At 45.5% G+C, this 27,075-nt stretch overlaps 1 protein-coding gene across 3 annotated transcripts in view; it reads right to left on the bottom strand.

Moving 5' to 3' along the window:
* Positions 1–3,779: 3,779 nt before the first annotated feature.
* PSEN2 (presenilin 2) overlaps positions 3,780–27,075 on the bottom strand; it is a 29,528-nt gene continuing 6,232 nt past the window's right edge. For 2 of the 3 annotated variants that reach the window (XM_034764715.1, XM_034764714.1), the window contains 10 exons: positions 24,112–24,276; positions 23,156–23,382; positions 21,667–21,808; positions 19,899–19,966; positions 18,487–18,707; positions 17,681–17,779; positions 14,096–14,173; positions 12,174–12,296; positions 9,850–9,968; positions 5,456–5,611 (listed from right to left, as the gene is read on the bottom strand). In XM_034764715.1, the coding sequence (XP_034620606.1) occupies positions 5,456–5,611; positions 9,850–9,968; positions 12,174–12,296; positions 14,096–14,173; positions 17,681–17,779; positions 18,487–18,707; positions 19,899–19,966; positions 21,667–21,808; positions 23,156–23,382; positions 24,112–24,258 (1,380 nt within the window). In that variant the 5' untranslated portion in view covers positions 24,259–24,276. Of the gene's footprint in view, positions 5,612–9,849; positions 9,969–12,173; positions 12,297–14,095; positions 14,174–17,680; positions 17,780–18,486; positions 18,708–19,898; positions 19,967–21,666; positions 21,809–23,155; positions 23,383–24,111; positions 24,277–27,075 lie in introns of all 3 variants that reach the window. The other variant, XM_034764713.1, reaches the window with a different exon arrangement.

Raw genomic sequence — 27,075 nt, 5'->3', positions numbered from 1 at the left:
TAGTGTGTGTGGGGGGGAGATCATGGTATTGCCATCTGTACTTCTGTGCTGCCTTCAGAGCAGGGTGGCCGGAGTATGGCGGCTGCTGGCCGAGGGCCCAGCTCTAAAGGCAACAGCACAGGAGTAACAATATCATACTATGTCATCCTGCTGTGCTGGTATTCAGAGCTGGGCTCGCAGCCAACAGCCACCGCTCTCTAGCTGTCCAGCTCTGAAGGTAGTGCCGCCACCAGCAGGGGCGCAGCAGTAAGGGTGGCAATACCCAGGTCCCTACAATAACCTGGCGCGCGCGCGCGCGCACACACACACACACACACACACACACCCCGCCACCTTCCTTTTGGGCCAGGACCCCTATAGTTATAACACTGAAATTTCAGATTTAAATATCTAAAAAAAAAATTCATTTATAATTTTAAAAATCCTATGACCTTGAAATTGACCAAAATGGACTGAATTTGGTAGGGCCCTACAAATGATCTTGTAAAATGGTTGGTATTATTTGCTATTGACATGCTGCCCTCTGGTGGTGGTCATGGGGTATCTCTAGCTCCAATAGCTGTTTAAGTCCAGAAAGTGAAGAAAACAGGAAATCAACTCACCCAAATCCAATTTAAAATGTAGATAAAATTAGAAGCAAAAAGAATATTAAGAATAGTCTGTGCCATTAACTTACAGATCATGTGGTTGAGAAGAGCAAGACAGAACTGACTAGGAGCTTTGTTTTGAGCTGAGATGAAGACGAAGGGAGACTGGATGACTAGTGGCTCAAGCAGGGGAGTGGGAGTCAAGACTGCTGGCTTCTCTCTCTGGCCTTGCCAGTGACACACACGGCAACAGTGAGCAAATATCTTATACCCTTTGTGCCTCAGGTCCGCATTTGAAAATGGGGCTAACAGCACTGAGCTCATATGGGTTGTCAGGGGCTTAAATTAATGCATGGTCATAAAGCACTTGGAGAGACTTAGCTAAGAGGTGGCACAGCAGCACCATACACATCCCTCAATGTCAGCTTCATTTATGGCTTTGCTGCTGCTTACGGTAAATTATACATGGACAAAAGGCATCACACAAACCTGATTTCAGTGCAACATTGGCCCTTCAAAGTGTCCCTGAAGGTCAATAGACTCAGACCTCCAGCCCTCTTTTGAATAATGCGGTAAATGCTCCAAGGAACAAGCAGAAGACCCGTCAACATCCGCCAATGAAGCTGCTGGAGTCTCAGCAGCCACTTTCACCAGCAGTTTTCCCCTTGACAGACCCTCCAGTCTCTCTACTAGGCGGGGAAGGAAGCAGAGGTGACCAGAATGCCCCGATCCACAATGGACGCAGAATAGAAAGAGATGCCCTACCCTCCCCCCACCCCACTCCCTTCTAGAGATCAAGAAACCAGAATCTTCCATAGGAATAGCTGAGATATGGCACATTCAATACAGGTATCACTCCTCTCTGCCTCATAGCTTGAAAATACAACCAGTGATCCCTTTTAAGGCATCTCATGCAGTGGGATCAATTACTGCTGAGGATTTCTCATCACATCCATGCGAACATACAGGACTAGTCCATACCAGTCACTACATTTGTCATAGTCTTTCCTCTCTACCCAGCCTACAGCCAGCATTACAGCACCTCATACCAGCTAGCAAGGAGGCGAAGGGCAGAACACCTGCAGCTCCCCATTTACTGCAGTTGTTGGTGCTGGGCATCTCTGAAAGCCAGGCCCTAGGTAACTGGGTGCTTACCAAAGTCCTAATAGGCTAGCTAGACCAGTCTCCTCCCATGCTCCATTCCCATCCTTGTCCCGTACCCAAGACACCTTCTGCTACTCTCACCACATCCTCCACTTTCATTCTGCTGCCAATGCACAATTATCCAGTATCTACACTTGCTTTAGTGTTTCCTTTGTCTCTTCCAGGCATACAGCATCTGTCTGAAAGATAACAGTCTTTTCTCTTAGATACCATCATCCTCAGCTAAGACAAGTGGCATGGCTCCCCTGAAGTAAATCTAATGAAAGCTCAGACCCTGCAAGGCATTCCCTGAAGGCTCAACACACACTGAGACAACCAGTTACATAGCAGCTTGCAGGATCAGGACCTTAATCTTGCAAGCTCTCTGCAACATGGATCTGGCCATCTATAGATACATATAGTCCCAGGTACAATTATGGTGAAAGAGAAGTAATGTCAAGTTTAAACACCAAGTGCCTCCTGAAGAGTCTCAAACTGGGGTGAAAGAGGAGGAAACAGCAGCTGAAAATGTGACTGGTTTTATCATCATCATCCAGAGACTGTCTGCAGGACTGTAAGATATCACCACATTAAATCATTTGCAGACATTTCTAAGAAACAGAATTACTGTTGGCTGCTTTTTTTTTTTTTGGGGTGGATGATTAACTTGTTCAGGAGAGAATGGGCCAAATCCTGTTCGGTTATACCACATACACCCACATTTGGCTTTGTTTTAAAAAGTTGGTCTTTAAGAATGGTATCATAGTTAAGATACAGAATCTTGGTCTCTGTGCTGTGCCTGGTAGAGTCCCTTGCCCTTCTACTGATATTAGTTTTTCATAGCACAGCAGCAGCCAGAGACCTACTCAGAGCAGGGCTCCAATGTGACATGTGCTGTACGCAGTGTAGGAGACTGTCCATGTCTTGACTAGCAAGGCCACTAAAATCCCAATTCAGCAAAGCACTTAAGCATATGCTGAAGACCCACTGATTTTGTTGGGTGTTAAAGCACATGCTTAGGTGCTTTATTGAATCCACACCAAAAAAAAACCCCAAAAAACAAAAAAAAATATTTAATTTTGGAAGTGGTGTGGTTTTTTTTGTTTTAGGTGTCAGGACTGATTTACATTGCAAGTGCATAGAGAAAAGGTTTCACATACTGGGCACTGTGCTGCAGCTTCCAAATTCTCCTTCGAGTCTTTGGACAAAGCTTAGGTTAGCCGTTCTCCTTTCCCTTTTCATGTTTTCTGCACCACACTAATATCATGAGCAAAGTTTCACCTTTGTGCAACACATGTGCACATCAGAGAACTTCATACTATGTAAGAATCACCCAAGGTCATTTTAAAAGTTGTACACATAAGTTCACATATAAACTTTTGCACAGTTAAACCCACTCTAATGTGGGCACACAATATACTCCACCACCACACTTCGAAGATAATATTGTCAGCGCAACTAAACAGTCTGTTGTTAAAAGCTGCCTTTTAATTACATTCAGAAGAAAGATTTTAGGCGGAGGTGCTCATTCAAGGCTAGATCCTCAGCTGATATAACCCAGTACAGCACCATCAGAGTTACGTCAATTTATCCTAGATGAGTTACACCCCTTTGTTCCTTCATTTACAATTTCAGATTGCCTAAAATAAGTTCATTCTCACACACATAGGCCACAAACGTGTGTAGCTTGCAGGGTTTTCTTCGCTGTATATAAAGATTTGACACCCACTCTACACTGTTATCGGAGGGGAAAAATTCATCTAGTTAAAAATATTAGATGTGATCACATTCAAATCTGGCCCAAAATTTAGAGATTTTATTAAAAGACCAAAAACACTTGCAAACCTTAAAACCAAACAGAAATATGCTCATTTTTAAATTCTCAGGGAAACCCCTTTTAGTAACAACTACTCTGCTGTAGCATTTGTAACCAACACAGAGCAGGAGTGAGAAAAATGACAGTGACAGACTCAAAAAGCAGAACGGAGTTGTTTATCCAAGCTGAGATACACAAAATCCCTGGAAACACCCAAATTAAAAAATTTTAAACTATTTGAATGAATCTTTATTAATATATTGATATTAAATAAGCATCTTTTTAAATATCAAAGTAGGTTAGATTTAACAAGTCTATTGGAAAAACAATTTTAAAAATAAATTATCCAGTGCCTCTTCTAAAGAGAAGATCTGCAGACATTAATTTTTACTCCTATGGATCATGTCACATTCGTTCACACAAGCCTCTCACAATACAATATTTTGCACATTGATTAACTGTTGAGGAAAAATAAGAGCTTGTTTATGCACTTGACACTCATGCTAAATCAAAGGAGTTCTATTTCTTAGAAATGGACTTTTGGAAGAAAAAGAACACACTGAAAAACGGAATGGTTAACACATCTAACAGGAAGCTTGAGTCAGACACGTGATGTTAGCTGGCAACAAATGCTGTAGTTTTTAATGGGGTCATGTTAGTCTTGTAATTATTCAGCTTCAATCATGCCTTATTTAGATTAACAGACTGCAGATAAAAAAAAAAAAATCACATCCACATTTTGATACAAACTGTAGCAATGTATTTCCAAAATAGTCACTCTTACATTAAATATTTATATAGTTTTTCTAAGCCTGTCATAAAAGGTATTTAAACAATACAAAAAAATAGATAAGTCAAGCCTAGGTCAGTGTAAGAATCTCTTTATAAAGGGAGAGGTAACAGTTCTCCCTATAGTGATTACATTACACACAGGAATCAGACCAAGAATACACAGGAAGTTACAGGTCAACTAGTTTAATTGAAGTTCTGTCATATTTCCAACCTTTTTGGTCATCTGAGGTTTGTAATGGTGAACAAAGATGATGTTTCCTAACACTTTAATTGCCAGGAAAAGACAGGAAAAATGTAACTCACTTCCAGAGTGGCTCATCCACTTAGGGGTTTATGAGTTTGTACACAGCCTTTGAGCTTTTAGCTCAGTCAGTAGAGGTTCATGCTTTTAGATCCCACCTACAGATGTCTTGTTACAAAGCAGGACTTCATTTGCCACATCCCATTAGGGTAATAGTAAGCAACTTTTTTAGACAAAGGGCCAGATCCGGATTTCAGTGAGGCTTCCAGAATTGGACCCAAAGTGTTGGAAACATCCCTATGGGAATAGCAGTCTCCCTGTCAAACACTCACAGCCAATTACATTAGTCTACTCTCCTGTATGTACGCTGACCATCTCACTTGTCTAATTATGATTCTGTGACTTGCTTTTAATTAGTGTTAGCACTTTTCACTTTCAAAGTGCTGTGCAATTTAAGTACAATTAACTCTCTTTGCAACTCCAGGTCAAAAGCGTAAACACAGATCCTAGGCTCCCCCTACATGCACATGTGAGGTTCTTCATCTCTCAGTCAGCCTGTACTACATACAGACTCTCTCTAAGTGCATTCAGGTACTGCTCAGGCACCAATGCCAAAGCTGGGTTTTCAAGGAGCCCAAGTGAGTTAGGTACTCAACTTCCTGTGAATTTCAATAGGAGTTGGGTGCCTAACTCCCTTGAAAAAGCTCTAGATGTTAGCTACTAGATTTTACTAAGTATCCCATGATAGTTTTAAAAAGTTCTCTTAAAAATATATGGCACTAAGTGTAAAACTATACAACTTCCTCATTTAAAATGCCATACTTCACAACAATGCTTTAAAAAAAAAAAAATCTTCCTACTCATCTGTCTTCACCTTTAAATATACAACTGGTGGGATGCAAGGGTGTCCATGAAAGGTCGCACCAGGTTGTCTGTTGAGAAGTAGAATACCAACCCAAAGGTGATGGAGATGGGAAGAGCAGGCAATGCTTTCTTGAACACAGCCAGCAATAAAAGAGTCAGGCATAAACCCTACCATAGAGGGGAACAAAGACAAAGGAAGACATTACACATAATAAGAAATGCTTTCATTATAGGCACCACAGTACATGAACAATATACTATATACTGCATAGAAAAGGGAAGTCTGCCTGGGCTAGAGGGGATTAGTCCCCTACTTCACACACAGTGACAACCTATTTTCTGACCCACAGTTTGAGAACACGTGGGATTCCCTCAGCAATCTAGATCACAAGCTCTCAGCCAGGAAGGCAGGGTAAGCAAGAGGTACCAAATGTCCTTGTTAATCTACAACTAACATTGAAAAGTTAATTTATTTACATATTATTTCAAATCTTCGTTCTACACCTATATGTAGCATTTACTGATCAGTTACAGATAAGTGTTCAAATTATAGTCAGCTACAAACACAAGCTTCATTTTCCATAAGGGATTAGCACATAATAAATCTATTTTTAACACCTTTCCAGTTGTCAAGGTCTATGGGGAAAAAAACCAAAACCAAAAAACCCCCCTAGTTCCTCTCTGACTAGTTCTCTCCTTATTCTGGGGTAAATACTATTGGTAGCTGTAAAACAGGCCAAGGTCTCAGTTTTAACTGGAGCATCTTCATCAAAGCCAAAAGTTGTAGTTTTGGGAGGTTTTTCAGAGAGCAGAAAGGAGAGTGCACATGCACATCTGGGTATTGTTTCCTTGGCATATAATTCAGTTGTCTGAATTCTTTTCTTTAAAGGATTATCACCAGGGAGAGATATTAGGTTTCCCTTCAACTTTGGGGAACGAACATCCAATAGCCAGTGATAAGCAGACCCGGCCCTTTTTTCAATCAAGATCCCTAGATTTTAAGGCGGATTAGAACCTAATTCAAGTCAGTCATTCAGGGTTGCACTCTTTCCCCTCCAGGGATCTCTTGCCATCAAGGAAATTCGTTGTGGAAGGGGTTTGAGAAAAGAAAGGCTGAGCGAGCCATGCACACACTGCCTCTGCAACACAGTTCCTCCATACATGTGGAGCAAGACACTGGGACTAGGAAATGAACCAATTTCTCCAGAGGACAGAGCAGTGCACAAGTCAATGGATCTCTACTGGTTTTTATAAGCAAAAAATCTTCTGTTAAGACTAGCTGTTCATACCTAGCCTGTTTATCTGAGGAAAACCACAGGTTCCGCAACCCTTGTTTATATAAGTCTTTTAATCCAAAAAAGATACCCAAGTATTTTGAAACTACAATAGGCACATTCACCACCAGCATCGCTAAGTGAAGAAAGCTCCAAACCTGCCCACCCACATGGCAGGCTCTTTGGGGGAAGTCCACTCCTATGCAAGGACAATTTCACCTCACTATATAGCAATGGGTGGAGTGAAATTTCCACTGCCTCCCCCAAGTTTGAAACTTCACTTCAGTAACATGAAGTAGAGCTTAGGGGAAGATTTAGGTTTTAAATGAAAACTAGTGAAATGGAGACAGGTAAAGCACTACTGCAAGCCTCAGCAACCCATGCCTCAGGCTGGGGCACAAAAATCAACCCCTCGCTGTAGAAATGCAGCCCAGCATCAAAGCTTTAATTTTGTACTACTTCTTAGCGTATGCACAAGATGTCTCAGGTGACACGTGACCAGGATACATCACTGAATTTGGTCTGCTGGTTGGACCGTTAGCTTCCCCAGCTTGGGCGGGGTATGGATGAGGAGTGTGATAAAAATATGATTTTAACCATCGTGGTTGTGAATGGGCATGGTTTCTTTCTGCAGGTCTGTACAAGGATGGCTGAGCACGACACCAACACAGACCATTCTGGAGCTGGAAAGTCAGAGAAACAGGACCTTGAAGCTAGCAGATTTCTATGACAGCTACAATATGGTAATTTCTTCACAGTGAAGAGGATCATAGGTGCCAACTTCTCCTGGTGCCAGTGGGTGCTCGACCCCCTCCCGCCCATTCCCCGGCCCAGCCCCTATTCCAACTCCTTCCCCAAAGTCCCTGCCCCAACTCTGCCCCTATTGGACTCCTTCCCCAAATCCCCACCCCAGCCCTGCCTCCTCCCCTGAGCACACTGCGTTCCTGCTCCTCCCCCCTCCCTCCCACAGCTTGTTATGCCACAAAATAGCTGTTTCGTGGTGGCAAGCGCTGGGGGAGAAGCGGGGACGTGGCATGCTCAAGGGAGGATGCGGAGGTGAGCTGGGGCGAGGCAGGGAGCTTGGCTGCCGGTGGGTGCAGAGCACCCACCTATTTTTCCCCTTGGGTGCTCCAGCCCCAGAGCACCCACGGAGTCAGTGCCTATGAAGAGGACTGTTTCAGAGGAGTTAGTCTCCAGCATTTCTGTTGCTTCCCAGCAAACACTGGAACAGAACACACCTCTGTCTGATAGCCTGAAACTGATGAGGATTCTTTATCTTGACAAGTTGATGAGCTTTGTCAGGGGTTACTAATACAAGAGAGAAGCACAAACCTCTATCCTCCTGAAGCAGCTCCTGTTGTCCAGAGGCAGATTTTTTTGACCCAATCAAGCCCAGAGATCTCAGTACTCTCTTAATTGTGACAAAAGTCCCTGATCTCTAGCCACTGAAGCAAGGACACCAGCAGGTAAATTCTAACTGCTTTTCCCAGATCCTTGTTCCACTGCCCCATGATCTCCATGCAGAAGCTGATGTGGATCTTAAGGCTTGTCTACACTACCATTTGTAATCCACACCCATGAGCAACGTAAATTACACCAACCTAAGTGCCAGCGTAGACAGCACTATGTCGGCGGGTGGACTTCATCCCTGACACAGCTACCACCTCTCACAGAGATGGAGTAATTAAGTCAACAGGAGAGCTCTCTCCCATAGTCTTAGAGCATCCTCGCCAGACATGCTATAGAGCAGGGGTGGGCATACTTTTGGCCTGAGGGCCACATCGGGGTTTCAAAACTGTATGGAGGGCCGGGTAGGGAAGGCTGTGCCTCCCCAAAACAGCCAGGCCCCTGCCCTCTATCCGCTCCCTCCCACTTCCCGCCCCCTAACTGCCCCCCAGGACTCCACCCCTTATCTACCCCCACCCCCTGCTTCCTGTCTGCCCTGACCCCTATCCACACTCCTGCCCCCTGACAGCCCCCATGGGACTCCCATGCCTATCCAACCGCCCCACACCCTCGTCCCCTGACAGCCCCCCCGACTGCCCCCCTCATAACCCACAACCCATCCAACCCCCCCACTCCTTTTCCCCTTACCACCCCCTCCTGGGACCCACCCCCCAGAACTGCATCCAACCCCTCTTGCTCCCTGTCCCCTGACTGTCCTGACCCCTATCCACACCCCTGCCCCGACAGGCCCCCTGGGAGTCCCACGCCTATCCAACCCCCCTGTTCCTGGTCCCCTGACACACACCCAGAACCTCTGCCCTCTCCAACCTCCCCCTGCTCCCTGTCCCATGACTGCCCCAACCCCCATCCACACCCCCGCCCCTAACTGCCCCCCAGGACTCCACCCCTTATCTACCCCCACCCCCTGCTTCCTGTCTGCCCTGCCCCCTAGCCATACTCCTGCCCCCTGATAGCCCCCGTGGGACTCCCATGCCTATCCAACCGCCCCCTGCTCCCTGCCCCGACTGCCCCAATGCCTACTCACACCCCCGTCCCCTGACAGCCCCCCAGAACCCCCCCCAACCATCCCCCCCCCCCCCCAGCTCCCTGTCCTGACTGCCCCTTATCCAACCCCCCCCCACTCCCTTACCATGCTGCTCAGAGCAGCAGGAGCTCACTGCCCCACCACCTGGCCGGAGTCAGCCCCGCCACCTGTGCTGCCCAGCAGAAGCAGTGGGCCAGTGCTGGTGGCACGGCACTCTGAGACTGCTAGCGAAGGGGGGATTGCAGGGGAGGGGTCAGGGGCTAGCCTCCCCGGCCTGGAGCTCAGGGGCCAGGCAGGACTGGCCCATGGGCCGTAGTTTGCCCACCTCAGCTGTAGAGGCACAGCTGCGCCACTGTAGCGCTTCTAGTTAGACTAGCCCTTATTTGTTCTTTAAGAATTTTTTTGCCCAGAGGCACAGCCCAGAGTTGATTACATTCTTGTCCCACAGATATCAGAGTGCCCGCCTATGCTGATCACCTTTACAGACAGTACAGTGGGTAGATTCATGTGTGAGTTTCTCCCTATATTACACAGCAGTAATTCAATATTTAACAGTGACCAGTTACTGATATGTCCATCAATGTTACAATGCCACAAAGTAGATTAAAAAGAGAAAAAAAAATGTTTACAGTTTTACTTACTATAAGGATGGCTACAAAACAGGCCAGTGTTGTATTCCAGTCTCCGCTAGCAGTGGCAGCTGCTTTCCCTACAAGCACACTGTAAAATATGAAGTCTCCAAGGCCCAGCTTGACACCCCCTGTTAAAAGTGAAAAATTCACATCAATGCTCCTGATTCTCTCTGTTTTCCTTGCTTTACACCCATCCCTTCTCCCTCCTCCAGTGAAACTGGTCAAAGTTTCTACTCTGACTAATGACTCAGATCACCATGCTGACAACATTAAAGTGTTCCATGGCACAGTTATTTGGATCCTCCCTGAATAGACGATCTACTTTTTCACTTCACAGAAGCCAATGGACTTTCCTCTATAGAGACACAAAACTCCAGGACATTTCTTCTGTCAAAATTACCTAGGGCCGGTTGGAAGATTTCAGCTGGAAAGAATTTCCTCTCTTCTCCCACCCTCTGCAAACCTAATCTCCAACTAGCTCCAACGTTACTATTGTTTGGCCTGTTGGATCCCGCACAACAGGACACTGTCTCAACTCAGTGAGCACCATGAAAATAGTAAACATTTGCACGGTATGGGCTGCTCTACATATAGATTTTGTACCAGTTTAAACTATACTAGATTAGACACAGATATAGTTAAAATGGGTCCAACTCCCTAGCACAGGCAGTTATACTAGGATAAAAGTGCTTAAATCAGCATAGCTTATGATTACCGGACTTTAGATGCCCTTATACCAATTATAACTAATGCTGAACGTCTGTCATGGAGATCATGGATTATGTGACCTCCATCACTTCTGCAGCGGCCATTGCTGGCTCAGGGGCAGTCCAGCAGCAGCAGTTTGGGTATGCTGGGGCAGGGGTGCGTGGCGGTCAGGGCCGACTCCAGGCACCAGCCAAGCAAGCTCATGCTTGGGGCGGCAGATTCTAAGGGGCGGCATTCTGTCCAATCCTAGGCTGGCATGGCCACCCTTTCTTTTCCTTGGTTCGCCGCTCCGGCCACCCTGTAGGGCGCGGAGGAGGGGAGCACCCTGCTTGCTCCGTCTGCCCCAGCCAGTGCCAGGTCTGCAGCAAGCCTGGCAGCCCGCATCATTCCCTCCCTGTCGACCTTCAATTCACCTGCAGGCGGGAGCGGCACAGAGCCCTCCCAGCAGGCAGTGTGGTGGGAGGGGCCAAGTGGCGAGCACCCCAGCTGAAGGAAACCCTGGCTGCCCCCCTTCTCTCTCTCTCCCCCTCCCCCCCCCCGCTAACCGGGGCACGTCTGCAGCGTAGGAAGTCCCGCTAACCAGAGTGCAGCTGCCGTCCGCCCAGGGGGAGGCAGCTGCGAGTCGCCAAGTAAGTGGCACCAAAATTTTGCACCCTGGGTTTTTTGGGATTTTTTTGTTTCGCCGCTCTGGCCACCCTGCACGTTTTGTGGGGTTTTTTTGGTGGGTTTTTTTTTTTTTGCTTGGGATGGCAAAAAAGCCAGAGCCGGCCCTGGTGGCGGTGCTTACTTGCGGGGGGGATAGAGGAGAGGAGGCTCCCTGGCTCTCACCGGCATGTCCCTGCAGCTCCTAAGCGGAGTGGCTGGGGGGGAGGGGGCTCAGCATGCTGCCCATGCCCACAGGCCCCACCCCCGCAGCTCTCATTGGCTGTGGTTCCTGGCCAATGTGAGCTGAGGGGGCGGCGCTTGTGGTAGGAGTAGTGCAACGAGCCACCCTGGCCGCCCCTTCCCCTAGGGGCTACAGGGACATGCCGGTCCGAGCCAGGTAGGGAGCCTGCCAGCCCTGCCAATCCTCTCCCCCTCACATGCCCCCCAAGCCCCCGCAGAGCCCCCGGCCCAAGTTTTAGTTAGGGGTATAGTAGAAGTCATGGACAGCTAACAAAAATTCACAGCCCATGACCTGTCCATGACTTTTACTAAAAATACCCATGACTAAAACATAGCCTTAATTATAACTGCATCCACCCTAGGGGGGTTCCCCTGACAACTATATCCATTTAGAAAGCAATACAGTTACATCAATTTCTAAACGGATATCGTTAAATTGGTACCAAAACAACAAACAAAAAAACCAACTGTGTGACGACTAGCCCTTAGGTATAAGAGCCTGCTGTTCTAAGCATACTTAGAATAGATATTGCAGCATGAAAATCATTTTGGGTGAGATTCTGATACCCTTCTGACTCACATTCAGTCATATTTTACCGTTCAGACAGTCCCATTAGTTTCAATAGAACTACTCCGAGAGCAGGTGACTCCCAATGTGAGTAGGACTGAGAGAATCTGACTCTTACTGTGTATGGCAATATGCCATTTAAAAGCAAGTTTTCAAGACTCATTTGCCTTACTTTCCTCCTCTTCCAGCTCCTCTAATAAGGAAGTGGTTGGATGGGTTGGAGCCGGACTCCTGGCCTCAGCGTTTTCGGACTCCACGTACGCAGGATTGTCATGGATGTTTCTCATGTCTTCAGCTGGGTTCCCCCAACAAAGACACCAAACCACGCACCAAAGAAGAGACAAAATGAAGGTATCTACATTAACAACGTGTTTTGAGAAACATGAAGTAAGCAGCCCCTATGAAGGGGCTTCTCCATACCAAACCAAGGATGAGTGGGTGAAGTCTCAATGTACAAGCTGTAGTGTTCAGTGGGACTGGATTAAATACAGATTCTCTACGGCTGTGTCAAGAGTGCATGCCCCTACCGTATTATCAGAAATAGTAAAGACGCCATCATACCCAGGGGCCCCTTTGGCAATTCATTAGGAATTCGAGGGCTGCACTAAGCTTGCCCAGACACATGCCTCTCTTGTCTTTAATGTGATGGTGCCCAATCCAGCATGCACTGAAGTCAACAAAAATCTTTCCAGCACGTCACCCAGATTGATCCAGCAATGAAGTTGATGGAATCTGTAATCTTCACAGGCTAGTCAAGGTCTGTTACACTTTTCATATAGTATCTTAAAAAAAAAAAAAACTGCCTTGCTGAAGTAAAATGGCTTGAACACGTTCCTCTGTATGCGATATAATAGGAATGTTTAGAGATCCCGCCCCCCCAATTACTGTTAAACATGTTGTTGCAAATGCAAGAAAGCAGACTACAATATTGGTATTACCTGTCAGATAGTTTGCTTCTAGTCCACACAAAAGCAGGATTGCTGCTCTACACTTAGTACATTGCATAGGCACCAGTACATTGCATAGGCACCAACTTTCCCCGGCGCCGGTGGGAGCTCACGCCCCACCCCACCCCCGGCCCCCCCCCCCCTCCCCCCCTCCCCCCCCCCCCCCCCCCTACCCTTTCCCCAAAGTCCCTGCTCCACCCCCCCCCCCCCCGGCCTCTATTGGACCCCTTCCCCAAATCCCCGCCTCAGCCCCAAGCGCACAGTGTTCCCCCTCCCTCTCCCCCCCAGCCATGCCAAACAGCTGTTTCGCGGCGCAAGCACTGGGAGCTAGGGGGAAAAAAAGTGGGCACGTGGTGCGCTCAGGGGAGGGGGAGGAGGCGGAGGCAAGCTGGGCGGGGAGCTGACGGTGGGTGCTGAGCACCCACCAATTTTTCCCTGTGGGTGCTCCAGCCCCGGAGCACCCATGGAGTCGGTGCCTACGGTACACTGACCAATCTAGTTTAGCTTGGTTTATTCTGAATACAAGTGTTCCTAGTTATCAAGCCTTTTTGTTTTGTTTCCTTTCTTACAAAAATTAAACACTCTGTTTAAGAGCTACTAATGGCTTCTGAAGTGCAGCAGAAGCAGCTATTTTTATTGATTAAATGGGAAAACCATTTATAGTAAAACCCACTCACGCCCCAAGATACTACATGACACATCAGCTTTAGCTCATTCATTTTTAAGATGTGCAGTTTTGCTTTAAACCTACAATCTAAAGCAAACTAATTATCCAACCCAATTATGTGAAAAATCCAGAAGTGCCCCAAGCATTTAGATAATTGGGGTTTTACTAATTGCACTTAAAGACATATTAGAAAATGCTTTTATAAAAAGTAATGAAGCCTTAACACCAGACCTCCCTACAGCACTCTGCTAATCTTTATTGACAAGCCAGGTGAGGATTTGAGAGAGAGAAAACAAATCAGTGAGGTTTTACTACAGTCCTGTCTAGCATGCAATAGAAGCAAACTGCAAAACATACACAAGTTTAATTTAAAAAAAAAAAAAAAAAAAAAAAAAAAAAAACTTACTGCACCACAGATTTTGAATTTGAAAACCAAAGACTAACTACAGTACATAGTTCTCCGTTAAGAGCAAAACTGACCTGAATCCCATGTCTGCTGAGTAAGGCTCCTTGATGCTGCATCTTGCTTTGCCATTCCTACTGTCCACACCATAGCAGCTGTAGGGAAAGGAAATAACATGTCTAGAAAATTGTAGGTCACTGACTGTTCAGAGAAGCTAGACAATATTTGAGTGGTTCTAGTTTCCATCCTGAATTTTACACAGCAGGCAAAGAAACCAAACCATCACCCTGGGGAAATACACTCAAAACCCACATTTTGGTTGGCATATTCCCATTCCCTAGTAATTTACTTGGTAAGATAGGAGGGGATGGAGGCAGCATATTACATGTGTCAGTACTCAGACCACAAGTTATTGCATGCAAGGAAACCATTTTGTTTTCTATGGCTCTCAGAAAACTATGGCCACAGATACTCATCTCCTTCACTTGTGGCCACTTGATCTGCTAAAGGAAAGAGGTGGCCCAGGAAATAGTGCCACTAAGGGCAGGGATAGTGGTAGGTTTTATGTAACATTCTTGGTAACAAGAGAATGCTGCAACCCACTTACCTAGGGTGGTGAGGGATTTTTCTGTTTATTTCTGTTTGGCCACCCCTTCCCTCTTGTTTTTCTGTAAGGGGGATGTTGGAAGCCTCCTGGGAGGTAAGTGGGAATATCCAAGGGCAGCCAGAGGATGGTTTGGGGTTTACTTTTGAGATGGCTCCCTAAAATAAGGAAGGCAGGGACCCTTTTGAGATCAGAAAAAAAGGCAGAAATTTACTTGAGATGTACACTAGGGCTTTGGTTTCTTTATGGTTTATGAGTGCGCAAAGGCAGATATAAAGACTGCGATTTCATTTGAGGCTTAGATGCGGCAAGGAAGCCTCCACGGACTGCAGTCTTACAACAGAAACACGGATGTCAGGCTAAATAAACTTTGTTGAGTTACTGTTTTCGGTGTTTTTTTCCCCTTCTCCAACAGAAGAAGTTCTTGATTTATTAGCTGTGCTGAGAGTCAGACTTTACCCAGACCTTTCCCCCTGCCTCTCTCCCTCCCCCAGCATAACAGAAGCCTTGCTAAAAAAAAAAAAAAAGCACAACATCCCAGAGGAGTCCTTTCCAATAACTCCATGGCAGTAGGATGAACCAGGAAAAGACTTCATTAAAGAGCAGCTATATTAGCCTATATCAATTTTCACCTGCCAGACTGAGCATCCTGTATCTAAAGAGAGGTTCATCATGTATTCAGTGCCATCAGATAACTTCTGCAGCAATGTTACTGTGGTACCAGCCATAGCATCACTGCTCTCATAATAAGCCCCCTATCTTAGGGATTTATTATCATAAGTATTTCACTTCCTTTTTAGGGTGGAACCTGGTAAGAGGTTTGTCAGCCCAGGAAACCTGGGTAGGCTAATAAGAGATCATCAAAATCCCCACACCTTCCTATATGGGTTTAATGTCTTAGTTAAGGTGTGAGACCATTAAATAGCACAGGTCCTAAGCCCTTCGAAGTAATTGTGCCTTTTCTGAAGAATATATTTTTAAAATGGGGTGGGGGGCGGGAGGAAAGCAGGAGAAAATGCTGACCCAATAAAAAGTTACCCTCCGCTTCCCTATGCAAGTGGGCAACAACCAACAACAAAAAAAAGTTACACTGCACCTGCAATTCTCCCCCTGGAGGGAGGAGAAGAAAGAACCAGCCATGTGACAGATGTTTGACACGTTGCTTAATGCACTACTGAAAGGTGCTCAAATACCAGTGTGATAATGGCAGAGATGTACCCATACAGGATAGAAAAAGCAGAGAGGCTGACTGTAGGAATGCTACAGAGTAATTCTGCTGTCAGGACTGTTGCACACAGGTTTCTTTGGCGTGGGTGTGGTCATATCAGTGCAACATCTGGGGCATGCAGGCCAAATTTCTCTAAGGCATTGGACATGACAAAGAAGAAAGTAGCTGGGAGACTACTGTAACAGCGATTGCCCTGTACTAGCTAATAAAATAAGACTATACCCTTAAAGATGTCAGTTCAGAGTTGTATGCAGGGATCAACACAAGCATAAATGGGTTTCCTTTGTGTCCAGTGGTCTCACCTGCTAAAATATTAGTACAAATCAGATGATTTAAGTTTCTCTCTAGGACTTCTGATTCTGTGAAGGAGACATTGGTTCTCATGCATACCACCTTTTAAGACATAAAAGGTATCATAAGTGGGACTGGTAGCACCACCTATTATAAAGGTGGTCTGACATCTCCCCTAAGTCCCTACTTTCAGTTGCTTACAAATGTTACAGCTTGAGCTGAGTTTTCCACACTGGACACATGCCTATGGTTGAATTTTTTCTTTTTTTTTTTTTAGAAAGTATCAACCAAAAGACTGTAGCTGTTTGCAAGACAAGGCTAGGAAAAAATGTTATTTGCTCATATGAAAAAAAAAATCTGGTGACCTTTTCTGTGAGAAGTTCTAGTACCACCATGCTTTGGAGCATGAACTTGAAATTTAGTAGAAGGTGGCCTGTGTATTAAGGAGGTGCCTTTTGCTCTTCAAGTGAACATCAGCCCAATTTTGGCCAAGTTTTAAGCTTCTGAAAAATCTTGGCTTGCACATGCTCAGTGAAGACTTTACAATTTAGCAGCTAAAATCTCTGAATATTGCGTGCACAATGGGCATGCTCCAGCACCTTACAGCATAACCCTTTCGTACACATACATCATCATCGTCTTTAATTGCATAATCACTTTTTACCTATTGGAGCCCTGCTTCATTCAGAGCACAAGATTGATGTGCACCAAGGATTAACCAAGGTTGTATATAGTGAAAGAGCCTATTGTCTGAAGGACCCCTGCTTCATTTGTTGCAGAGTTAGAAGGCATGTGGAGAACGAGGCAGGGGATTGCAGGAAGAAAAAGGACAGTCTCACGATTCAGGCAGCTGAATGCTGCCCTGGAGAATTGGATTCTATCCCTGCCTTTGCCACACAGTGCCTGCGGCATGCTGGGAAAGTCACTTAAAACCAAGTGACCACCTGTGAAAAGCTAAACAGTGTATTCATCATCTTCTGCATGCCCAACTTGAGACCCTACAGTCTGATTTGCAGAAGTGTTGAGTCCTCACAACTGCAACTGAAGTCAATGCGATGTGTGCTTTGAACATACAATGTGCTATATAATGCGAAGTACACAGGTAACCTTTATTTTGACATTTCCTCAAGGAGTGCTTGACTTTGCAGCCTTAATGTTCTTCTAACATAGCTTGTGCTTAATACCACAATAGGCTGATTCATATCTTGAAAGATGTTGCCTATAACCCACACAACACACATGCCAATGTTATTTAAAGTGATAAACTGGTAAATCAGCATTTAAACAACTCTATTTCTAAGGGTACGACTAGGACTAAGGTTTGTGGCCATATTGTAGTTTTAGTTAGTTGACCACCAGTTAACTTGAATTAGCCAACACCTTTATAAATGCTAGTTTAGACGACAAACACTCTGGTAGTTTTGAGAGCAAGTAGTTAAGGAAAATGCTGCTCGTTGGTAAAGTGTGGCTATAAGCTTGGAATTGATAGAAATCCAGTAAGAACATCAGCATTCAAATCTAGATTACTTGATTACTCACAAGAATATATTAATGCAGGAAATATAGGTTCATTTCTCTCCTGTGCAGTTTCTACCAGCATTCTCAATGGCCCTCTGGGACACAGCACAGCAATCAGATCTGTGAAGAGAAAAGGGTCAGATTCTCTGATCTCAAGCCACATGTTCTGTACATTTCAAATCTAATGGGCAATTCTTTTCCTATCTCCCTTCGAAATGGCATCTAGAGATATTTTATGCACAATAGTTATGATGTAAAGTTGGTAAGATTACCATAACACCATCTCATAATTAGTCTCAGCTTGAAGATCCCCTTTGCTGAAATACAGTCTCCCAGTTCAGTGTTATAATGTTAGCCAGCATGCTGAAAAGTCTTATAAGTGCCCTCAAACAGGCCTTCATTTCCTTAAAATGAGACTATAATGTACTTGAGGTGTACAGGGTCTGGTTACACATAGAATTTTTTATTCATGTTTCAAGATCCATTGGTTCAAGACCCTTATTATTTTGTCTTCTATATAGTTCATGTCATTTGTACATTTCATTACTGCGAGCCAGCTTATCCCCTTCAATGCTCCAAACCATTTAGAATGTCACCTGGGATAAGTTCCCCCCAGTTCCGCAGGAAGACAGACAGACTTTTTTACTTAATGCCAAAAATCTGGTATTTCCCAATAGCGAGCCAATGAGTTTTGCATTACTGCCAGGTTACTCCTGGTAAAGCCCACTGCCCACACCAAGGGGTTCCATAAATTCAGTCATTCCTCCTGCATTGGTTCTGCATGTTAGTTAAAGACAGACATTATAACAGTCTCATCCAACCCTTACCATAAATGGAAATGGCTCCTAGAATGACCCACGCTGACCATTCAGGTAGATATTTAATGAAAACCAATGCCATCAGTGCACTGATCATAATGAGATAGGCCTGCTGGAGGTGCAAGGGACCCTTCCAGTGGATACAAATCATCCCAACTGCTCCAAAATTCCAGATGACAAAGAACAAGGTGAGGTAATCCATAGCCACGTTGTAGGTCTTCAGCACTTCGCTGCAGAATGAAACCAAAGGTGATTTAGCTAAGCAATATGCAGCTGACAGGCAGGACACCTTCATGGCACTAGTCGAATAGGCAGACCTCAGGCCTGACTAAGACAAAGCAAGTCAGGTCCTGAATTTAAAAAATTCCACTTGCCCAAGAGGAGGACTGCGAGAGATCTGTAAGATGAGCCTCCCCATTCCCAGCATCAGACTCCTCAGCTGTGCCATAGCTGGGCACTCTCAAACTGAAGGCCATGCTGTCGAATGTGGGCTGATGGGTGCAGCAATCACACGGCCCAGCTGGAAGCAGTAGCAGTTCCACAAACTTGTTGCTCTCTCACCCGAAGCAGAAGGTGCCATCATTGCTTCCCAGCACTAATTGCCCACTTGCCTTGCAGTCAATGGCTGCTTCCAGTTCGCTATAGTTTTACGGCAGTAGGGCGGACACTACATAGCACACAAGTATTGCATTGCCTTACACTCTGGGATAGATAACGAGAGACACCAACGATCGGATTGCTCACTCAGGTGAGCAAAATTTCCAGACAGAGCTGAAAATAAGAGAGCAGCAGTGTGGACAGCATTTAGTAGAGATGGCAAACAAGAAATGTCCTGCCCAAGGTACAATTTTCAAGACAAAATAAATATATCATTAGCAAGCTAGATGTGAGGTGTGACCCAGCACTGAAGTTAAGGGGAAAGAAAGATTTGCAGAGATGTGGTGAGAGTGTAAAATAAGGCACACTGTCAAATCAGAGTATCCCCCCGCTTCCCCCACCATCAGAAAAAACTCTCTCGGGCCCAGCTCTCAGGTGCCACTGCTGCACCAACAGCCCATTTTGAGAGCTCACTATTCAAGTGGCAAACTTCAGTGATAACACCCCCTCCAAACAGGGAGCCTTCTCGCAAATTAGCAAGTAAACCATTTTTAAAAAGCAAAGATAAGGCAACCATAGTTTTTATGATCCACTGAGGCTTAGTTTGCTTGACAATATTTTGTCAACATGCGAGCTGATGGACCATAGCATGTTTTGTAAAGACAATGAAGTGTGAGCCACAGGCAGCCTCACTACAAACTACTCTTCAGTCTTTGCTGTTGTTTTTCTTGGTACAAATTAGTCAAGTTTTACTGTCTACTGCAAACACAAGGGTTTAATGAATTACTTAATTACTACAGTACAAGCAGAATGTTGGCACTTACCCTAGATAGATGTAGGTGAAAAGGAACAGCAGCATCAGGGATGAAAGAATCAGCCAACCGTGTATAAACTGTTCAATGGAAAGACAAGAGAGTAGTTGACATGACTGGACAGCTTTTTCTTCATGGTGTAGTGTTGTGTGCACCAGTGTTGTCAGGGACCCACAGGTTGCCAGCCTTTGACAGTCTTCCTCTCTTTCCTTTAATACCCAATGCACTCCATAGGGAAAGGAGAGGGATCCCCCTGGACTATCCAGTTACCTCAGCCTCTCTCTATTCTTATCTTTCTTTCCAAGCTCTTTGAGCATGCTACCGGCACCCTGCTGCTTTGGCTTCCTCGCCACCAATTCCCTTTTGGATCCCCTGCAGTCTGACCTCCAACTTCTCCACAACACTGAAACTTCCCTAGTTCAACAAAAACAACGAGGAGTCCTTGAGGCACCTTAGAGACTAACAAATTTATTTGGGCATAAGCTTTTGTGGGCTATAACTCACTTCATCAGATGCATGGAGTGAAAAATACAGTAGGTTCCATGGTTCAAATCACCAATGACTGGCTCCTCAAAGCCAGAGGAGGGCTCCTATTATTTGCAGTTATCCTGATAAGTTTATCTTCTGCTTTCACAGCTGATTACTTCCTCCTTGGGCTTTCACAACTGTGCTCAGATTGTCCTTCCGCCTCCACACCTGACCTCTTAGTATGTTCCCCTCCTCTCCCATAGCCTGTTGATGTCCCCACAGGGTTCTGTGGTTGATCGTTCTTTCTTTCTCCCTCTCAATCTCTCTCCCTCCCACTCCCACCCCCACCCATAAATGAAATCTAACATCTCTTCCTGGGCAGCCTGCTGCCACTTTACACAGCAGGACAAGAACTGAATTTGCTTTTTCCCCTCTAAATACTCTCCTCTTCCTCCCCCCACCCCACCCACCACAGACAACTCCAAACCAATCCTCACAGCCAGGAACTATCCACTTCCTCAGAAAGCTGGCCTCACACTCTTGAAAAAGAGGAAACTGATGGGACAGTGCAGCTATATCAAGACATCTTAATTTGCTAATATCAGTCAGGACAGAGTTTAAACTCTGAAACCTCTTCACTCAAAGATATAGGATTCAAGCCAAAATGGAGACTATAGTACAAAGCCACAGACCTTTAACTTATAGGAGAGGATAGCTGATGGGGGTAGAAAAATCCACAAGTTTTATTAAATAAACTCAGATTAACCTGGAGCCTAGACAGAGCACTTACACAGCTCTGTTACATGTGAAATGTACTTTCTCAAGTACTTAAAAAATTCCAGAGACTGACCATACTTCAAAACCAACTGCAAGAAATGGAGACAAAAAAAAAAAAAAAAAAAAAAATGCAGTCTCCGTTCAGTGCAGAACTTTGACTAAAACTCAAACAGCTGTTGCATAGTCACACAGGGTGTTACACAAGAGTGGAGGAGATAGGGCATGCTGGTTTTGGTTTTACTCTCTACCAAACAAACAAATCTAGCTATGAGCTCCCAACAGTCAAAAAATAAAACCAGCATCAGTTTAGTTATCTGTGAATGCGCACTGGCTGTGAAGAGAGATGATAATAAAGTCCATACCTGCTGGTAATAGGTACTCTAAAAGGAGATTCCCATTATGTGTAAAATCTAGGAGAACTAGTAATGCAATACCTATACGTCTCTCACCAACACACAAGCCCTCTCAAAACTAGTTTGGGATGCTTCCGCTGATTACTATATGACTTATATTTTGTCCAGCATAAATACCTTACCTTGTAACAACGATATTTATACAGCACAACTAGGAACACGGTCATCACGATGATAACACTGATCATTATGATGGTATTCAGCACGGAGTTCAGGAGACGCTGGCCCACTGAAGGTGTATCTTCACTGAAAGGAGTGTAGATCCTGCAGAGCAAAGAGACATAACGTCACAGATAGGTACATACTATGCTATTATACCGCCACCAAAATAAACTGTGTCCTCCAAAGTCTGTGTGCGACTCCCATGATCACTGGAAACCCAGCCCTAATCCCCAGAGTGTGCTTAGAGAGCACCCACAGCAGAGAACCCTATGGATCACTAAGGGAAGAGACCATCAACTTCAGCATCTTTATTTAAAAGACTTTTCATTCTTTCTGCATACGGAGGACTCTCCAGGCCACTAGTCATTTTTGTTGCTTGTCTCTGGACCCTTCCGTTTCTGCTGTACATTGTGTGTGATAAGGTTAAGATTGCACCATTGATTTCTAGAGTCTTGTTTTTCCACACATCCTAACATTGTTTACTTCAGCTATATTCCAGGGAAGTGCTAGTCCTCTTTTAATCCCATTATGAAACATCCTCCAGTCATAGGCGCCGACTCCATAGGTGCTCTGGGGTTGGAGCACCCACGGGGAAAAATTGGTGGAAGCAACCTGACCCATCCCCACGTCCCAGCTCGCTTCCACTTCGCCTCCTCCCGAGTGCACCACCGCGTCCTGCTTCTCCCCCTCCCTCCTAGCGCTTGCGCCGCGAAACAACTGTTTCACGCGGCAAGCGCTGGGGGAGGAGGAGGAGGAGGAACGCGGCGCGCTCGGGGAAGTGGTGGGGCCAGGGCGGGGATTCAGGGAGGGGTCCAATAGGGGCAGGGAGTGGGCAGAGTCGAGGCAGGGGGCACAAGCACCCACCCGCACCAAGGAAAGTTGGCGCCTGTGCCTCAGCCCCAAGAATGTCCTCAGTCACGGTCCTGGTCAAGAGGGCTGGATGGAACTCTCTCTCTCTGCCTATTAGCATGAGTCTTTAAAAGCCACAGAGATGACTCAGCAGTGAGACACACTTTTCCATCCATCCATCCAAGTGTGCTATGTCCCATTTGCTGCCAACTGGTGCAAAAAAGGGAATCCAACTGGAGTTCCTATAATGTGGTGGGAAGCAACCTCACCACAACTTCTGAGACAGCCAGACTAAAATCAGTTTAAGTCCTATCCAAGTGACTATCCTAAAATCAGTGCCCTTTTCCCACATTGGTTTGTAACTGGTACATTAGGATCCATTCCTGTCAGATGAACTTAGTATATTTAGCCCAGTTCAAAAGAATAAAGTCTTTGCCTGTTTACAGAGTTAGTTTTTAAACTGAGTGGGTAAAGGTTCTCATCCCAGTGTGGAAGGCCTCTGGGTATACACATCTCTATGTATATGGACACAGAATGTGTTTGTAATGCATGAGATATCACACACATCCAGCCCCCCACCCCTTTTAGGAACCTACTTACAACTGCCCATTTTTCTCTGTGTAGAAGCGCACTGACTTTATGGTGGCAACGACAACAATCATACACAGCGTGACAGGCACAAAGAGCATGATCACATGCTTTGCTCCATATTTCAGGGTCAGTTCCTCCTCTTTATTGTCCACAGCAATGTCTCTTACTGGAAGTCCTGAGTCAGAATTACCGCTGTCAGCATCACTAGGGCTACAACTGCCACCAGTATGCCTCTTCTGTAAAGAGAGGTTAGAGTATGCATAAGACCCTCTTTATTTTCCATGCAAAGCATTCACTCATTAGATTTCCTGGTGACACACATTCACACCCTATAGAATAGCAGAAAGCTCTAACTACGTGGAAGTGAACATGGAAGCCCCATGAATAGCGATGCAAACATCACCTGTGTCAGACATGCTATGAACTGGAAAATAAAAAGAAAAAAATTAAGTCTAAAGCATAAACATCTGCAGACATTTAAAAATGGGGAGAGGGGTAGTGCACACAATTCCAGCTGAAGGGTCTGATGCCCAGCCATTTGAATCTGTTCTCTCAGCAATCCTGTCCTTGCATTAAATGGTTGCTTCACTATTACTTGCATAAGATCCTATTTAACATCTGTTTTGTTTGCCCAGTACTGAGGAAGCTCTGGAGAAGCGCTCAGGCAGCTAGTTTTGCCCTTTAATTAAACAAAAAGGAAGCTTAGAGAACATCCCTCAGGAAAGTCACGGGTATCAGATCATGCTTAAAACTCCTAGCTCTAGCAACTGGGAGGGGAGGGGCACGAAGAGACAGGGAAAGAAAAGACTACGGCTGTTATTTAAGAAATACACAAACTGCAGTACCCCTGAAACAAGGCCTGGCCAACCCTGAGATACACTGGAAGGCACTAAGTGATCTATTCAACAGAGCAGCAATGGCATCATACCACATTTCCTCTCTTTCTAGACGCAGTGCAGACCTACCCTGTACGTCTGCGTTTCTGCTGCTTCTGGTGCTTGCAGGCCATCCTGGTAGGAGGCTGCAGGAGGGCTCTCCACTGATATCAGTGATGTTCTCTCATTGCAGGCTTCCTCTTCACTGTCTGAGCTGTTCATGAACGTGATCATCATCAGTCTCTCATACAGTGCCTAGAAGCAAACCCAACAAGAGGTGAGAGATAAAACATTAAAGCCATGATACAAACAGACATCAAGTTGGAAATCTAAGCAAGAAGTGCAATTGTAATGGGGATATCCTGGCAGGGGTTGTGACTACATAGTTTAGTACAACATGATAAACTCTCACATTGAAAAATGCATCATGTTCTAGATGAAATTAGATAGTGGTTTGGGTTTTTTTTCTGTTTTGTCTTTTAAGCTGTTGGGCAGGGGAAGTGAAATTCAGGGCTGGATTAGTAGCCAAGTGAGAGTCAAGTCCTCTTTTTAGCCACAGCGTGCATAGCTGCTTCAGCTGTTCTCTCCTCCTCCCCACGGTGCCTTGACTTTGAGACCAAAGACCTCTAAGGGTTAGACAGCAGTTCATTTTCCATGGCCCAATCAAAGCTTCACCTCTGTCAAGTGCCAGTCATGAGCGGTCATTTGTCTGCTCGAAAGGAGACTGTGTCCAATGCCCACAGGATAGATCAATAAGCAGCAGCCAGACATAGGTAAATTTTTGGTCACTAAGAGCCTGGGCTACATTTAAGCCAATCTGTTGAAATGTAAGTACAGTAAAACGCTGTGTTATCTGGCCCTGTACCAACCAGAAAGCTCTATAAGCTGGCATTGCTAATCTTCATAGAAAGTTCAGTTTATAGTCTGGTTGGCGCAGGGCTGGCAGGCTCCCTACCTGGCTGCGTGGCTCCCTGGAAGCGGCGACCTGTCTCAGCGTCTCCCAGCTGGAGGTGTGGCAGGCAGCTCGGTGCACTGCCTCCACCCACAGGCACTGCCCCCGCAGCTCCCACTGGATGCAGTTCCCGGCCAACCGGAGCTGCGGAGCCAGTGTGCAGGGCAGGGTCAGCGCGCAGAGTCGCCCGCCATACCTACACCTAGCAGCAACAGCAGCAGGGACAGGTCGCCACTTCCAGGGAGCTGCCTGAGATGAGTGCCACCCGGATCCAGCACTCCAAAACCCCTCCTGTACCCCAATCCCCTACCCTGAGCTTCCCCCTCCCCCGCACCCAAACTCCCTCTCAGAGCCCACACACCCCAATCCTCTTAGTTAACTGGAATTTTTTTTACTTACTAGCACTCCTCCATTCCCCCAACATGCCTGATAAAAAAAAAAGCTTTTACTGTATCTAACAGCCTTATGAATTTCCTAGGGAGGTATTCCCCTCCCACACTAAGCATGTAAGAAAACTAGTTTCTTGGAAGAGGAGCCCTCTCTCACTGTAAGTTAATACAGCTGCGACAATGTTGGTTGTTTCATAGAGAAAGAGCAAAACACTTGGAAGGGCAACAACTTGGAGTTTAACAGCACAAATCTCATCCTTTTGGCCGAATTCCATACGCTGCTACTCAGAAATAGCAAAGTGACATGGAGAAGAGTCAAGAGGAACAACTCTTTATTTTATCCACTGGAGAGACTAGGTGCACTGCTATTGCATGCCTGCATTAGCCAAGGATGTCAACCCTAAGAATGCACCTACTTCACCCCTCACATCCCCATCAAAGAGGCTTTTAGACTCCATCAGGTTCAGGACGGCTCTCTCCCAGGAGGTCCTGCTGTGTGGACCATGAGTGAGAGAGTCAGGACTTGTTCTGTGACTGGCCAAGTCACTGAACTTCTCTGTACTTCCACTTCAGGTTTAAAAGAGAGATTCCCTATGACATTTATAGGGCATTTAATCCAAGGATCTTAACAAAGGAGCCCAACATGGCCCAAGAGGCAGATACTGTCTCCCTTTTAAACCTGAAGTGGAAGTACAGAGAAGATTTTCTTTCTGAAATTATCTCCCAAGTGAGATACTCTTTCCAGAAGAATCTCCCCTACCTTCCCTTCAAAGCCTGAAGTATCAGTGTAATTCCTGCATTATCGATAAAAGCAATACAGTTCAGAGGTGGAAGAGATGGTAGAAGCACTCAGTCTTGGGCTACCTGCTTCACAATAATGTTATGTTCTTGCTCAGTAGAATAAAACCTAATGACCCAAGCTCTCAAGAGCATACTCACTTTTGTGCCTGCCCATCTTGCATGTGCAAGTCACTTGCTGATGGGTGCTTATCAGACAATTGTGAGAGAGTGCATATGCACTCACATTTCTTGAAAATTTACACCCAAGCTTCTAGAAACTAGGCAAGTTATGAAATAAATGAAGTTGAGTCTTTAAAGGCAAAGTCAGGCTTGTGTTGTGTAAGCAGCCATCCAGACACTACATACTTCTGAATCAGTGAAGGGAGAACAGGCTAGGTAACACATGCCACCAGATCATAATAAATATTTAGCCCTCTGACCACTGTAGCTGAGATGGCACCACACAGCTTCTGTATATGCCAGAGAACCAAGGGAAGAGTAAGAGGCCAGTCTCAAGCAGTTTGGATCCAAATTTAGGTTTTACATAGCGTAAGTATTGTCAGGAATGTACACACACACACACACACGAAAGCCAGTTATTTGGGTGTGAGCCTTCCTCTGCAGTTTCTACAACCTGAAGAACACAATGTGATGCTACTGCACAGGACCCAGAAAGGAACACCAAATAGCCTGTTTTCACTAGCAAAGTTGTGCCAAGTGCAGAAGATAAACAAATAGCAGAAGTAACATTTACATTCTCAAAATGTATTCCACTTTCACTAACCTTATGGGTTGGCAGTTTCAGTAATCTTAGGGATAGCAATACAACACAGAAGGACATTTTGTATTTTAAATCAGGTTTTAAAAAAGCTCGACAGCATCTCTTTGAAAGGGGAATAAAAGAAACCATGGAGAAATGCAGAGATGTGACAG

The sequence above is a fragment of the Trachemys scripta genome, chromosome 3 (assembly GCF_013100865.1).
Source record: "Trachemys scripta elegans isolate TJP31775 chromosome 3, CAS_Tse_1.0, whole genome shotgun sequence".
NCBI classification, from domain to species: Eukaryota; Metazoa; Chordata; order Testudines; family Emydidae; genus Trachemys; species Trachemys scripta.
The sequence above is the reverse complement of the archived record's forward strand: the minus strand, read 5'-3'. Positions and strand labels throughout refer to the sequence as shown.